This window comes from Rhinopithecus roxellana, chromosome 15, assembly GCF_007565055.1.
Source record: "Rhinopithecus roxellana isolate Shanxi Qingling chromosome 15, ASM756505v1, whole genome shotgun sequence".
NCBI lineage: Eukaryota > Metazoa > Chordata > Mammalia > Primates > Cercopithecidae > Rhinopithecus > Rhinopithecus roxellana.
Genome location: NC_044563.1, coordinates 16,915,609 through 16,931,920, shown reverse-complemented (window position 1 = coordinate 16,931,920; position 16,312 = coordinate 16,915,609). Strand labels below are relative to the sequence as shown.

Sequence of the window (16,312 nt, the reverse complement as noted above, 5' to 3'; positions counted from 1 at the left end):
AGTCTGGCCAACGTGGCAAAACCTCATTTCTACTAAAAATACGAAAAAAATTAGCCAGGCCTGGTAGCAGGCACCTGTAATCCCAGCTACTCGCCAGGCTGAGGCAGGAGAATCACTTGAACCCAGGAGGCAGAGGCTGCAGTAGGCTGAGATCACACCACTGCACTCCAGCCTGGGCAACGAGCAAAACTCCGTCTCAAAAAAAAAAAAGAAGAGTGCTATATTTGCAGTGTTCATAGAAACACTCATTTTTAAGCCCATATTTATGAGAAAATGAATTTGTTCTAATACACTGATGGGAATTTGAAATGAAAGCTACAGCTCAAAACTAAAGAAGTGGGAGCTTAATAAAATTCTAACTTGGCGTAGCTGTGCAGATGTTTTTACCAAAAAGGGCAGTTAAACAAGCATACAATTTAAGAATAGTGAGACAATCAGGATACACAAAAAGGGCGTATTTGGAAATGGATTCCAAATGATACTTGGATCCTCAGAGGTCACAGATCCCTTTATGACTCTGTTGAAAGCTATAGATCCCTCTCCAGAAGAATGTACATTCACTTAATACACTCATTTTTGCACACTTCAAGGACTTTGGGATCCTCTGAAATCTAAGCGTGGATACCTCTTACAACCAACACCAGGTCTTTGTTGTGTCTTTATATGTAGAGAAAAAGAGTATAGTTCACTTGGCTGTTCACTGTTTATGGACATTGGACCGGTTCACATGCAACATTTTGCAAGTAAAGAATGAATTTTTTATAAGAACACTAAAGATGAGTTAACATTTAATAGAGGTTACTGTATACTGGCAGTCTTCTAAGTACTTTATATAATGGACATAGTCCTCACCCTAATCCTAAGAGGAAGTTATTATTACCATCTCTGTTTTGTTTTTGTTTTTGTTTTGTTGTTGTCGTTTTGAGACGGAGTCTCACTCTGTCGCCCAGGCTGGAGTGCAGTGGCGCAATCTGGACTCACTGTAACCTCCACCCTCCCGGGTTCAAGCAATTCTTCTGCCTCAGCCTCCTGAGTAGCTGGGACTACAGGCGCGTGCCACCACGCCTGGCTAATTTTTGTATTTTTAGTAGAGACAGGGTTTTACCATATTGGCCAGGCTAGTCTCGAACTCCTGACCCTCTGGTCTGCCCGACTCAGCCTCCCAAAGTGCTGGGATTACAGGCGTGAGCCACCGCAACCGGCCCACCATCTCTGTTTTTTAGAAGAGAAAACTAAAGCACAGAGAGGTCACGTAATTTACCTAAGATCATGGAGGGTGGTATGTGGTGGAGCTAAGATTTGAACCTAGATGTTCTGGCTGAAAAATATGTCTATTCAACTACTCTTCTATATTGCCATTCATTGTTATTCGTCATATAGAACTGCACTCCAGCCTCAAAAAAAGAAAAAGAAAAAAGCAATGCCAATACTGTATAAAACCAAAGAAGGAAAAAGAAAAATCCCTGTTGTAAATCAGATAGCTAGGACAGCCTACATAATTTTTACTCTAATCACCACCCCAAGGCTATTTGGAAATTAGGCATTCAAAACTGACTTTAAAAATCTTCTTACCAGCACTTGTATTGGTTCTGAAAGGTTGCTTAGAGGACACTTTTTGTTTAAGTTTTAAACAGAATTGGGTTAGGTTGTTCTCTTTCCAAAGTACAGGTTGATCAGAAAATGTTTACCTAGAAGGAGTGTGGTAGAATTCATTGTTTCCTGTTACATAGGAGTTTTCCGTCTTAACCCATGGAAACATTCTGTGCAAGTAACATTTTATGTTATAAAAATCAAAGGAGGCTGGGCATAGTGGCACACGCCTGTAATCGGGAGGCCGAGGTGGGTGGATCACTTGAGGTCAGGAGTTTGAGACCAGCCTGGCCAACATGGCAAAACTCCATCTCTACTAAAAATACAAAAATTAGCCAGGCGTGGTAACATGTAGCTGTAATCCCAGCTCCTCAGGAGGCTGAGGCATGAGAATCACTTGAACCCGGGCAACAGAGGTTCCAGTGAGCCGAGATCGTACCACTGCACTTCACACTGGGCGACAGAGCGAGACTTCATCTCCAAAAAAAAAAACAAAAAAAACAAAAAACCACACACACACACACACACACACACACAAAGGAAACATTTCCAAAATACTTATAATAGCTTTTCCTTTCCCTGGTAGTCTGTGTTGCTTTGGGATGGTGGATGGTGAGAGGCCCAGGGCTACCTCCAAAGCAGTGTTGTATAGCACCTCTCCATCCAGTAGCCCACCTGATATATTTAATTGATTTTGCAAACCTTTTTTTTTTTTTTTTTTTTGAGATGGAGTCTCGCTCTGTTGCCCAGGGTTGCGATCTCAGCTCACTGCAAACTCTGCCTCCCAGGTTCAGCCATTCTCCTGGCAGCCTCCCAAGTAGCTGGGACTACAGGCATCTGCCACCACACCCAGCTAATTTTTTTTTTTTTTGTATTTTTAGTGGAGACGGGATTTCACCCTGTGAGCCAGGATGGTCTCGATCTCCTGACCTCGTGATCCACCCGCCTTGGCCTCCCAAAGTGCTGGGATTACAGGTGTGAGCCACTGCACCTGGCCAACCTTTTTTGAATATTGTTTTATTTAGTGCAAATGTTTAATGTTAAAAACCAAAAGGATCCTCTGAGTTTTTGGTTTTTGAGTTTACAGGTAAACTACCAATCTGGTTTTTGGTTTTTGTTTGTTTGTTTGTTTTTGAGACAGGATCTGGCTCTTTCGCTGAGGCTGGAGTACAGTGGCACAGTTTCAGCTCACTGAAACCCCTGCCCCAAGCCATCCTCCCACCTCAGCCTCCCAGGTAGCTGGGACTACAGACACAGGCCACCATGCCCAACTAATTTTTGTATTTTTTGTAGAAACAGGGTTTCACCATGTTTCCCAGGCTGGTCTCAAACTCCGGAACTCAAGTGATCCACCCACCTCGGTCTCCCACAGTGTCGGGATTACAGATATGAGCCACTGCATTTGGCACTACCAATCTATTTATTGGTACTACCAATCTATGTGGTAGATTCTGGTATCCAAAGAGCAGTGGTCCCTGCCAGAAATCTGGTATATCATTTTTAGTAATTTTTGTTCATTCTGTAAATATTGGTGGCATTCCTACTGTGTGCAAGCACTGTTCTAGGTAATGTGGAGACTAAATTCACAAATTTAGAGAGTTTCTATTTTCTTCAAGAATTTAAAAAATTTAAGATGTAGAGGAATTTTGAAGACAGGGTAATTTTGACTGGAGGGATCAGAAAGTACTTGTCAAGGAAGGTTGCATCTGAGCAGGGCCCTGACAGATGAATGGGATTTTAGCGATAGAGCAAAGGGGAAAGAGCTTCACAGGTATAGAGAGTAGTATGAACAAAAAGATGGAGTCAAAAAAGTAAATGCATGCCCTGGGAATCGTAGGTAGGCTGGTGTGGTTGGAGCGTGGGATCCACGAAACGATGGAGAGGAGATAAGGCCAAGCCCTCCAAAGCATGCCGAAACTTCCGGGTTTTTTAACAGTCATAGGGAAGTCAAAAGGTTCATGAGGGCAAGGACAAATGGGAGGTTATATATGACATATATTAAATACATAACTTCAGAAAGAATTAAACATTAAGTAGCAATCATCCGGGAGGAGATGCTAAGAGGAGAAAGTTTTTTTATTCTAAGTCGGGTGATTGGCATATATCAAGGCATAGATGAAGCAATGAGGAATGCTTTTTGGGAGGGGGAATGGGGACACTTTGCTTTACTTAGTTAACGCCAACTCATGCTTGTATGTATACTTTGAAAGTTTTCCAATCTACAGAAAAAGTGAAAGAATAGAACAGTTAAATACAGGTATACTCTCCAACCTATATTCACAGCCCTCTAATTTTTAATGGCATAATGCAAATGTAAAGAAGAGAGCAGTTAATAAAACCAAATGGAAAAGAAACTTTTGGAGACAAAAAAGGGAGAAGGGTTATATTTGTGGTTGTTTGAGTATACAACATGACTGCATTCAAAATTAAACCAGCAAAATAATATAGAATAGATGTGGAGGTTAGTTAGATCCCATAGTAATAATCCCTTAAATTCTGATTTGTACATTGGAGTTCATCTGTTTTATTATATTTTATTTCTTTTCTTTGAGACAGGGTCTCATTGTATCACCTAGGCTAGAGTGCAGTGGTGCAATTACGGCTCACCTCAGCCTTGGCCTCCCAGGCTTAGGTGATCCTCCCACCTCAGCCTCTTAGATAGTTGGGACTACAGGTGTGCGTCACTATGCCCAACTAATTTTTATATTTTTTTGTAGAGGCGGGGTTTCACTGTGTTGCCAAGGCTGGTCTCAAACTCCTAGGCTTAAGTGATCTGCCCATGTTGGCCTCCCAAAGTGCTGGGATTATAGGCGTGACCCACTGTGTCCAGCCTTAGTCCATCTGTTTTAAATCAATACTTCATATTTGGCAGGCAAACAACAATAACTTAGCAAATAAATAAATAAAAAGGATTTTGCTATTGGCAGTATTTGCCATGCCATGTATTTCTGCATTAACTTCTAGCTCATGCAGTTTGGGTTTTGTCAAAATAAAAAACCCCTTCGTGAAACTGGAGAAACAGCCACCTTCTCTTAAAGGTGATCGTACTTAGACACTGTTAACTAGCTAAAAACAAATCACAGCTTTCATATAAATAAATCTCTTGGCTGGGTGTGGTGGTTCACACCTGTAATCCCAACACTTGGGGAGGGTGATGCAGGAGGATTACGTGAGGGCAGGAGTTCTAGACCAGCCTGGGCAACATAGCGAGATTGCGTCTCTACTAAAAATTAAAAAAAAATTAGCCAGGTGTGGTAGCACCTACCTTTAGTCCAAGGTACTCAGGAGACTGAGGTGGAAGGATTACTTGAGCCCAGGAGGTCAAGACTGCAGTGAGCCGTGATTGTGCCACTGCACTCTAGCCTGGGTGACAGAGTGAGACCTTATCTCAAAAATAAATAAACAACAACAAAATAATAATAATTTGTTGTTGGACACCTTTCTTCTCTATGTCTCTTCTTCCTCCTTCCAGAACAGTTCAGACCTTTTCATTAGACTTGCATTTCAAAGTTCTAAATTCCTTTTGTCATCTAAACCCAGGAGCTTAGTTTGTGTTCCCTAATACTTGGGAAAGAAGAAGCACCAGACTAGGGGTAAAGATCTAAGCACTACCTGGGTCTTGGTGTCAATAAATAGTAAATATATTCTTCAAAAAGTTTTCACTGAAGCATATAGTACTAGGTCTTGTGCCTGTATGGTAGACAAACGGGTATGTAGATGCTAGAAATCATGTAGTGAAATCAGCCATAACCATAGTTGTGAAAGAAAACTGCAAACCTAAGATGTGAACAAACTTGTTAGGTTTCAGTGTTTTTAAAGCATTGGGTTAATGGTAAGTATACAATTCAGGTGAGTTTGAGGCTTTAGTCAGTATTTTGTAGACTCATCAGTTTAGAGTTATTCAAAATATTGATGATTTACTTGAAACAAAATTACATTGACTTCTCTTAAAGCAGTAACAACATGCGTGTCTTTAAAATCCATGTCAGTAAGTTCTTCTGACTAGAACTTTACTCCCACAATCCGTAGTAGCACTGGATTGAATGCCATCTGGTATGACTGGACCACCACTTCAGAAGTTCTTTAAATCAACATGTTTTAAATGGAAAACTAGGGCTAATACACTGTGACAAAAACACTTACTACAAATTGCTGATAATACAGTCAGTCCTTGCTGTTATACTACTATTAATATACCATTTCTAATAATAAATAGCATTTGGCTTTTATTTGGTTTTCATCACTGATCAAAGATAGATGATCCACTGCACCCCAAAATAAATATCAGTGTTCCCCCTTTACTCTCATTTCACATTTAAAGAGCAATGGCAAAGAGAATAAGCCACTTAGTGAAGAGGAAACAAAGATTTGGGTGATGATCTTAAAAGATTAGATAGTACGTGTATATGTGCATAAGGCAGAAAAATGGAGATAAATAATTCCCTAGAAGCAAACAACTTAATACCCTGAAGTAGAAAAGCATAGACACTGAAATAGAAATTCATAAGGGAAGTTGTCCAGATGTGTTTCTGAGAGAATGGAAGTACTTTTCACTGGCCTTGCACAGTGATAGAACTTTCTGTGATGTTGGAAATACTGTCTATCTCTACTGTTCAGTTTGGTCACCACTAACCACATGTGACTTTTGACATTTGAAATGTGGCTAGTGCAACTGAGGAGCTGATGTTTTGTTTTTGTTTTAATTAATTAAATTTAATTAATTTATTTTTTATTTTTATTTATTTATTTATTTTGAGACAAAGTCTCACTATTGTTGCCCAGGCTGGAGTGCAATGGTGCGATCTCAGCTCACTGCAGCCTCTGCTTCCTGGGTTCAAGCAGTTCCCCTGTCTCAGCCTCCCGAGTAGCTGGGATTACAGGTGACTGCCACCACGCCTGGCTAATTTTTTTTTTTTTTTTTCTTTTTTTTGAGACGGAGACTCGCTCTCTCACCAGGCTGAGTGCAGTGGCACGATGTCTGCTCACTGCAACCTCTGCCTCCTGGGTTCAAGCAATTCTCTTGTCTCAGCCTCCCGAGTAGCTGGGATTACAGGTGCCTGCCACCACACCTGGCTAATTTTTGTATTTTTAGTAGAGACGGGGTTTCGCCATGTTGGCCAGACTGGACTCCTGACCTCAGGTGATCTGCCCGCATTGGCCTCCCAAAGTGCTGGGATTACAGGCGTGAGCCACTGCATCTGGCCTACTTTTTATATTCTTAGTAGAGACAGGGTGTCACCATGTTGACCAGGCTGGTCTTGAACTCCTGACCTCAGGTGATTCACCTGCCTCGGTCTCCCAGAGTGCTGGGATTACAGGCGTGAGCCACTGCGCTGGGCCAATTAATTTACTTTTAAATAGCAACTTGTGGCTAGTAACTGCCAAATCAGATAGTGCAAATATACAGTAAAGGTGGAGTAGTATCAAAATCAGAATCAGTGTGTTTGACCAGGTAAATTTTCATGTTCCTGAAATGTCTATCTATCTCCAGATAGATGTTTAGGCCATGTAATGAGTTTGGTTATATTTTTTTTGTTTGTTTTGTAACTGATTAATTATTTTAGTAAAAAGCGTAGAGAAGTGCAGCTTCAAAGCTGCAATAGCACTTAAGGAGCATCAGTCAAGTCCTCTCACCTCAGTTCATCTTCTGATCTGTCAGGCTTTTAAAACTCAGATGTTTGTTTCCACCTTGTCATGTTTCATTGCATCTTTGATCACTTCTGCAGCAGTTCTCCAGAGAAAAGATTATAGGTAGTAACTCATAATATCCCTTTGGTATCAAGAACTGGTATTTACTGTATACTCGTTGGCTAATATGTTTCATTATCTGGAGCTTGGGACTCATTGCCTTCAGGGTAACTGCCTCAGAGGCGACATGCTAATCCTTATGTGAGTTTCCCTTCCTTCTCTCCAGGGTGACACCATAAAAAAGAAAGAAAAAAAGAAAAAGACACTGTCCTTTTACCCCAGCCTTTGTGTCTCAGGAAGCAGATATATCCAGAATTATATGGTGACTTTCTTCATATTGCTGAGGTTGTAGCAGTTAGGATAGAGATGATACGTACCTTATTGATTTGCAACTAGTACAAAGTTTAAATTAATTGAGAGCAAGCAACGAATTAGAAAAACTAAAAGAAATAAGTATACTCACATTCTGTATCTGTACACCTACCCCATTCGTTGTTGAAAACCCTGTGCCTGAATTAGTCTGCAGTTATTACTATCCACTTACCCATTTACAAGTGACACCAATATGAGAACTCTTGAAAACTAGAGATTGCCTTTCTCTGTAGTAAGGAGTGTGCTGTATGTACACTAAAGAAATGTTGTGTTCTACAGAGAAACTTGATTGATTATGAGAATTATTGTTTTGTTTTCTTCCGAGGTTTAGCAGCATATTGTTTAGTGGGATTTAGTTTATTATTTAGTTTAGATTTAGTGTCTTAATATCTGTTTTCCCTGTCTCCTAGAAGACTGTAACTACAGCTTCTATGATTACCACAAAGACACTACCTCTCGTCTTGAAAGCAGCAACTGCGACCATGCCTGCCTCTGTGGTGGGCCAGAGACCTACCATTGCTATGGTGACCGCCATCAACAGTCAGAAGGCTGTGCTCAGCACTGATGTGCAGAACACACCAGTCAACCTCCAGACGTCTAGTAAGGTCACTGGGCCTGGGGCAGAGGCTGTCCAAATTGTGGCAAAAAACACAGTCACTCTGGTAAGCCAGCAGCTGCTCCTCATGTGTGATCACATGAGAAGGTTAGGATATGCATTTGTGTAGTATATCCCTTCTAGGCTCCTGCTGGATTTCTCAGTTTCCATCATTCTTCTAACATACCAAATTCCCCTTTGGGGCTGACAAGGAAATATGGCATTTCTGCTCAAATCACTACAGAAGTGTCCTGACACCAAGGACCAAATTCAGTGCATTATCTGAGGTCAAAGTATGACTTGATTTTAGGGGGAAGGTCTCCTTCACAGAGGCATACACACTGTTTCATTTATGTCTCCCTCTCCCTTCACTCTGTCTACAGTGTTTTTCTGTGAAACTTGAGTGCTTAAACTTTCTTATGCTGTATTACTGCCTTGGTGAAAACTCACTGATGATTCTTTTAGTTTAATATCCCTTTAAATTGATTGTACCCAGAAAGTACTGGAGTTAGTTGAAGCACTTTAAAAATATTCAAGAAACTCACAAATTAACCGTGTCAGTGCCCAAGTTTTGTTCAGAAAAAAAAAAAAAAAATCCCTTTAAGGAGGAAGTACTTGAACAAAAATTTTCATGAGAGTTCTAGGATTGAGCCATTTAGAAAACTGATATTCTCAGAAGCTTGGGAGAAATATATCTAAGTTTTGATGTAAAATTCCTTTAAAATGGCACCTAAGAGCTCTTGGTGGCTTTTGAATGATACCAGTGGTGAGTGAAACTAGAGAGCAATAAAGTGAAGCTTCACCACTTACCCAGGAATCCTTAGAGAAGCGACCAGGTCACTCAACCAGATACTGAGAGTTAGAAAATTTTCTGTAGGAATAAAGCCATTCACTGTTAGCTTGTATCAGGAAAAAGCCTATTTGGCTAAGCAGCAAGGTTGATTTTACTTTGGATCCAGTCTTGACTTTTAAAATATATTAGTGCAAAAGTTCTTGAGTGTCAAAGAAAATTGTCTAAGATTTACTGAGCCTGCTCTGTTCTCCATTAGGTGTAGGAGGAAACAGAAATGTGGTTGGTTCGTTTTATAGGGTAAAGCACGCAGGTGGGAGAGTTAAAAAGTTTCCTAATGCAATGTTAATTCAGATGATGCACTTATGATGAAATGTTGTAGAAAATATTGTCTGATCCAAAGAGTAGTGATGCTAAATATACTAGCTTTGATACTGAAGAGTGATTGTGCTCTCTGGTTTATTGATCTTCCTCATTTTTTTTAGCAGGTTCAGGCAACACCTCCTCAGCCCATCAAAGTACCACAGTTTATCCCCCCTCCTAGACTCACTCCACGTCCAAACTTTCTTCCACAGGTGAGTAAACCAATGGCAAGCCCAATGATAGGTTAGATGGGACAAAAACCCTCATGGGCTCTTTCTAAGTAGCCTGTAATGGGGCTTGTCAGCCCAGCTATCTATCCCACTTAGCTAAAAATTCTGACTGTTGATTTCTGTACCATGAAGAAACTTATTTTGTCATCATGGTTTATTAGCAATGACCAAAGGTAGTAGTAGCAGGGGGAAGTAAAGGAAAGGGAACATTTTCTAAATTTAAAATAATTAAAACCATTATAAACCTTAAACTTACTAGAAGAATTTAGCCAAAGTCTGCCTGGCAGTGGGGAAAGAATGCAATTAGCACTTCTTATTTCTTTCCTACATGCCAAAAAGAGTAGGGAAGGAAACAACAGCTAAACTAACTAGTAGAAACCATTCTTCAGTTCTACCCTGGAAAGGATGGTTTTGAGCATCATGCATTAAGGCAAAGCCTTGCTTCTGAAGGTTCAGGCTAGGGGTCTGTACAGAGGACTTTCTCCCTAGGCCTGAGCAGCCCTGCATTACCATGTTCTTCTGAGAGTGTTCTTCCAGCAATTAGGCTAACTTTACCATTCCCAGTGCAAAATGTCAAGATTTCCCCATTCTGGGCCTTGAAGAGTGTTGACTTCCTTGGTAGAAAGGCTGTGAGAGTTACCATCTGAGGCCCTAGTTTTCAGACAAAGAGAGAAGAAGAAGGAGTTTTGTGGTTCGGTGGTGTAAATGATTTCCACGTAGCCTCTGGAGAGAGATTGGGCAATGCTAATACTAGATAAGATGATTTCACTTGTTTATCAGATAAATCCTTAATAAATACCTTAATAAATACCTCACAGGGTAGTCTGAGAGAGCCCATGGGAGGGATACCTGCCTTTTTTTTTTCTTTTTTTTGCAATGGAGTCTCGCTTCCATCACACAGGCTGGAGTGCAGTGGCGTGATCTCAGCTCACTGCAATCTCCACCTCCCAGGTTCAAGCAATTCTCCTTCCTCAGCCTTCCTAGTAGCTGGGGATTACATGCATGCGCCACCATGCCTGGCTAATTTTTGTATTTTTAGTAGAGACAGGGGTTTGCCATGTTGGCCAGGCTGGTCTCAAACTCCTGACCTCAGGGTGGTCCACCTGTCTCGGCCTCCCAAAGTGCTGGGATTACAGGCCTGAGCCACTGTGCCCAGCCTACCTGCCTATTAGAGTATTAGAGAAGGTTCCTTCAAGCTTTCTTTGATGAGTTGACATTCATTCTGACCTAAAATCCTAACTGAGTTAGCCTGATAAAACTTTGGAAGAAGGATAAAAATGTCCCAGGCAGAGGACAGAAACATGTATGTAGTTCCAGGGTGGAGAAATACATTAAGTTTAAAGAACCAAAGGAGGTTTACTGTGGCTGAGCACAGAGGGCCATGTGGCTCATGCAGGCTAGAGTTAGAGTTGAGGTTGGAGAAGTCCACTGGGGCCAGAGCTGGTGGAATAGTGTAAGCTATGCAGGAACCTGGGCCTTATCCTAAGAGCAGCAGGCATTCATTAAAGCTTTTCAGGCAAGCACTTGATGTGGTCAGATTTATGTTTTAGAAAATTCTTCTTGCCTCTGTGCAGAGAATAAATTGGGAATGGTCAAGCCTGGGGGTAGGAAGAACAGTTAAGACATTGTCAATAATGGTATTAACCAATGTTTAGAGAATCTTGCTACATACTAGGTACTATGCTAGGCACTTATATGGGGTATCTATTTTAATTGTTACAACAACCCTATGCAAGTAGGTATTACTCTTTTTAGGGTAAGGAATCTAAGATTTAGTCCGTGTTTTTCAAACAGTGGATCATGACCCACTTGTTGTGAAAGCAATTTAGTGGATTGTAACCAGAGTGTTTAAATAAAATGAATAGAATAGAATAGGAACTGTTAAGAGTACATAGCACATACTGTGTTCTCTATTTCAGAAAGTTTTTGTTTTTAGAGATATATGTCTATAGGTGCATGCTGATTACAGAGTAAAATACATTTCTTACTGTTAGTAGCACCCACCACAGGGTTATTTTAAGTTCAGCCAAATATTCATAGCAACAAGACTTTCATGGGCCACACTTGGCACCAGTCTACTTGGAATGATACAGGACAGAAACCACAGCTTGTGAGCAAGATAGCATCAGACGTTTGTCTTCAATGAGTCCATACAGCAGTCCCTACAGCGGTCCAAGGATAGCTCAGGTGTAAGGAAATAAGCTGCTTCCCTAAGACAATGGGAAAGCTACCTTGGCATAGAAGCCTTATGCCCACAGGAGCCAATGTATCTTATAAAAACTACATAGGCATGGCTTTCAAGGTCCCCACAATGGATGTGCCCAAGTTATAAGAGTCACCCCACTTAGGGAAGCCCAGATCATGGGGTCCCCTCAAGCCCATCCAGATTTGATTTAGCAATAAGGGATTTTTTTTTTTTTTTAAGATGGGGTCTCACTCTATGACCCAGGCTGGAGTGCAGTGGCGCTATCTCAGCTCACTGCAACCTCCACGTCCCGGGTTCAAGGAATCCTCCTGTCTCAGCCTCTCAAGTAGCTGGGATTACAAGTGTGTGCCACCATGCCTGGCTAATTTTTGTATTTTTAGTAGAGACGAGGTATCACCATGTTGGCCAGGCTGGTCTCAAACTCCTGGCCTCAAGTGATCCACCAGCCTCAGCTTCCCAAAGTGTTGGGATTACAGGTGTGAGCCACTGTGCCCAGCCAGTAAGGGGTCATTTTTATCATAAGCAGTTTTGCCTAGTAATATAGTTGACATTCTTACCCTTACCAGGTTTCCAGGAGAGCAGAGCTAAAGAGTTAATTGAAGGTCAAGCCTCATGCATAAGGGGAAAGGGTTTTACTCACAGGGTCACAGTTTTAAAAGTTTGAAAAATACTGGTTTATGGCTGGGCGCGGTGGCTCACACCTGTAATCCCAGCACTCTGGGAGGCCAAGGCGGGTGGATCCTGAGGTCAGAAGATCGATACCATCCTGGCCAACATGGTGAAACCCCGTCTCTACTAAAAATACAAAATTAGCTGGGTGTGGTGGCGTGTGCCTGTAGCCCCAGCTACTCGGGAGTCTGGGGCAGGAGAATCACTTGAACCTGGGAGCCGGAGGCTGCCATGAGCCGAGATCGCGCCACTGCACTCCAGCCTGGCAACAGAGCAAGACTCCATCTCAACAACAACAACAACAACAGCAAAACTGGCTTATAAAAATCAAGTATGTTACCTGAGGTTACACAGCCAGTGAGTGGTAGAACCAGGATTTGAACCCAAGCAAGGCTGACCTCATGTTTTTAACTGTAACTTTTTTTCACTGTTTTTAGTGAGTCACACATAAACTAGGATAGTGGATAGTAGAGTGAGGATAGAAGTAGACAGATTTGAGAAGTATTTAGAGAGTAGAGGGTGGAGTAGAAATCATTAAGAGTGATTCCGAAGTTTGTCAAGAAAAGGTCTCTTACTGAGGCAATTATAGGAGGAAGAGAGGATTGGAAGAAGAAATTAATGAGTCTTAGACATGTTGATTTTGAACTTATGAGATACTCAAGTTGAATATAATTCTAAAGTTCAGGAAATGTCTCAGGTTCTGAGGTAAAAATGTGAAAGTCTTCAGTACACAGATGGTAACTGAAGCCGTGACATGGGCGAAAGGTCCTAGGAATAATGGGAACACTGGGAAGAAAAGGGGTACCATGGGAAAAAATCCTAAGAAATAGTCACATTTAGGATGAGGCAGAGGAAGAGTAAGCCCACAAAGGAGACCGAGAGGAGGAGTGGCCAAGAACAGGGAGTTAGAGGGCCAGAAATGGGGGTAAGCTGAAGCTGTGGATATGAAGAAATTTCAAATATGAGTTAAGGCTATTGGCAACATTATGACTATACTATGCACAAGTTCTGGGTGGGACCAGTCTCTGGATTAGGCCTTTGAGCTCAACCAGAAGAGGTGGCATGGTGTAGAAGAGGGAGCTCAGGGTTTAGAATCAAAAGCTGTGTTCTAGGGTGAGGTATGAACCTCAAGAGCTGATGAGTCTTATATAAGATTGTATGCCCTGAGGTCTATAGAATTAATATACCAAAATGAACATTAGTAAGTATATTAAATACTATTTCATACATAGAGTGTGGAAGATTTGCTTTTATAGGACTTGAGCAGCTTAATTAATACAATAATTATTCTCTCTTTCCCCTATAGGTTCGACCCAAGCCTGTGGCCCAGAATAACATTCCTATTGCCCCAGCACCACCTCCCATGCTCGCAGCTCCTCAGCTTATCCAGAGGCCCGTCATGCTGACCAAGTTCACCCCCACAACCCTTCCCACATCCCAGAATTCCATCCACCCCGTCCGTGTCGTCAATGGGCAGACTGCAACCATAGCCAAAACGTTCCCCATGGCCCAGCTCACCAGCATTGTGATAGCTACTCCAGGGACCAGACTCGCTGGACCTCAAACTGTACAGCTTAGCAAGCCAAGTCTTGAAAAACAGGTACAGGCAGAGTATGTACCTGCTCTGGGCAGTAGCCTTGCCTTTGAGGCATTTGGCTGCTGGGCTTTCTCTAAATACATTTTCTCAAGGGCTGTTCATCTCACCACCATTGTCAGTAAGATGTCGCTTATGTGGGATAATTCATCCACGTGCAGAAGGGTCATTCTTACTGAAGAAAGTTGGGTTGCTTTTCCCACCATCCCCTCGTAGATGGGCTGGGATTCCTGTGTGAGTGAGCTCCCCCTGGTGGTTCTGATGGAGAAATTCACAGGCTCTGCTACCCTCTGTCAGGAAACACAGATGAGGTAGTAAACAGAAAACGCCATGTTAGTTTCGGCCCAATAAGAATCCAGATGAAGATAGGACTGTGAAAGTCAGAAAGAATAAACAAAACAGGGAAAGGGATTTCATTTCAAAGACTTTTCTTTGATTGTTACAGATAACGGGGAGCCAAACAAAAAAAAAATTAAAATTTCCAAAAAGCATTCTGTTAACTTTAGAGGATGCAGACATTTTAGCTCGAATATTGAAACATTTCATTTATATTTCCTGAAGTCAGATTTTATCTTAAAAAACGAGGCTAGAGACATACAAGTAACCTGCAAAAGTACTTGAAGATTCTGTAGCAGAAAGACCTCTGAAAACAACAAAAAGGACTCATAGGCAGTTGCCGTATCCTATTTGAAAAACGACTACTGATGAGAAAGAAGAATTTGGCAAGGAAAAGCATTCTCTCTCAAGAAAGTTGCTTTAAAAAGTCATCGACCTATTTCTAATTGTTCAGTCTTGACTTCTCATTTACCTGAAAATTGTGGTGATCCTGAATCTTCTGCTTCTGGATGGACCATGATTCAGAGAGGCTGTTCAGATGCTGCCTGCTGCCTTAGTCTTCTTGAGCAGAGGCACCTATGCATAGAGTACTAGGCCTTATACCCAGGCAGCTCACAAATGCAGTAGACCTTGCACTCAAGAAGCTCTAGGTATCAAAATCTGTGCTTAGGAAACACAAGAACACATACATCTCAATTCCTGGGGAACCTATTCAAACCCCAGGAAGTGCTTTAAGAAACATTCAGAAATAAATTACTTGTTGTTATTATTTTTTGAGACAGAGTTTTGCTCTTGTTGCCCAGGCTGGAGTGCAATGGCGAGATCTCAGCTCGCCGCAACCTCCACCTCCCAGGTTCAAGCGATTCTCCTTGCCTCAGCCTTCTGAGTAGCTGGGATTACATGCGTGAGCCACCACACCTGGCTAATTTTAATATTTTTAGTAGAGACGGGGTTTCTCCATGTTAGTCAGGCTGGTCTCAAACTCCCAACCTCAGGTGACTTGCCTGCCTTGGCCTCCCAAAGTGCTGGGATTACAGGCATGAGCCACCACACCCAGCCCAGAAATAAATTATTTACACATATTTTAAAACAGAAAATTTCAAACTTATTGACAGCAGAACTTTGGTATTAAGCTACTGAGAGCCAGATGCTCAAGCTTATGCATTTGGGTGGGGACATGTTGTCTTGCACTGGCTCTCAAAGAACCTCTGAGGAGCCTCAGTGTTCCACAGAACCTGCTTTCACAACACTATTTTAGGTTATTAAATATTATTTCTCTTTACCTCTTTTTTTGATAAAGGTATTTTTAGGAGACAAATTGTTTTGGTTTCATTTTTACATTTCTTTTCTGATTACAAAGATAATACAAGTTCATTTTTAAAACAAATTCAGACATTACAAAATATGAATTGTAGAAAGTGCTTTTCCGCATAATCTAAAGAGAGAATAAACTTTTATCATAATTTTACCCCCAAGAGTTTATTACTATTAACAGTTTAGATTATATTCTTACAGATTTTTTTTCGTTTCTTTTTTTTTTTTGAGACAGAGTCTTGTCATCCAGGCTGGAGTGCAATGGTGGGATCTCGGCTCACTGCAACCTCCACCTCCCAGATTCAAACAATTCTCCTGCCTCAGCCTACCGAGTAGCTGAGATTACAGGTGCCCACCACCTTTCCCGGCTAATTTTTGTATTTTTAGTAGAGACGGGGTTTCACCATGTTAGCCAGGCTGGTCTAGAACTCCTGACCTCAGGTGACCCACTTGCCTTGGCCTCCCAAAGTGGTGGGATTACAAGCGTGAGCCACCACGCCCGTCCCCCAGATATTTTCTATGTACATGTAAAACATTTTTTAAGCAAAAACCAAAATCAAACTAT

The 16,312-nt window shown here is 41.6% G+C and overlaps 1 protein-coding gene across 21 annotated transcripts in view; it reads left to right on the top strand.

Annotated features, from left to right (window-relative positions):
- PHF21A (PHD finger protein 21A) overlaps nt 1-16,312 on the top strand; it is a 195,063-nt gene that overhangs the window by 144,286 nt on the left and 34,465 nt on the right. For 13 of the 21 annotated variants that reach the window (XR_004053444.1, XR_004053445.1, XM_010371052.2 and 10 more), the window contains 3 exons: nt 8,061-8,312; nt 9,521-9,610; nt 13,810-14,103. Coding sequence is in view for 19 of the 21 variants with exons in the window: in XM_010371052.2 (XP_010369354.1) it covers nt 8,061-8,312; nt 9,521-9,610; nt 13,810-14,103 (636 nt within the window). In the remaining 2 variants the exon portion in view is untranslated. The remainder of the gene's footprint in view (nt 1-8,060; nt 8,313-9,520; nt 9,611-13,809; nt 14,104-16,312) is intronic. The other 8 variants (XM_030917176.1, XM_010371053.2, XM_030917178.1 and 5 more) reach the window with 2 other exon arrangements.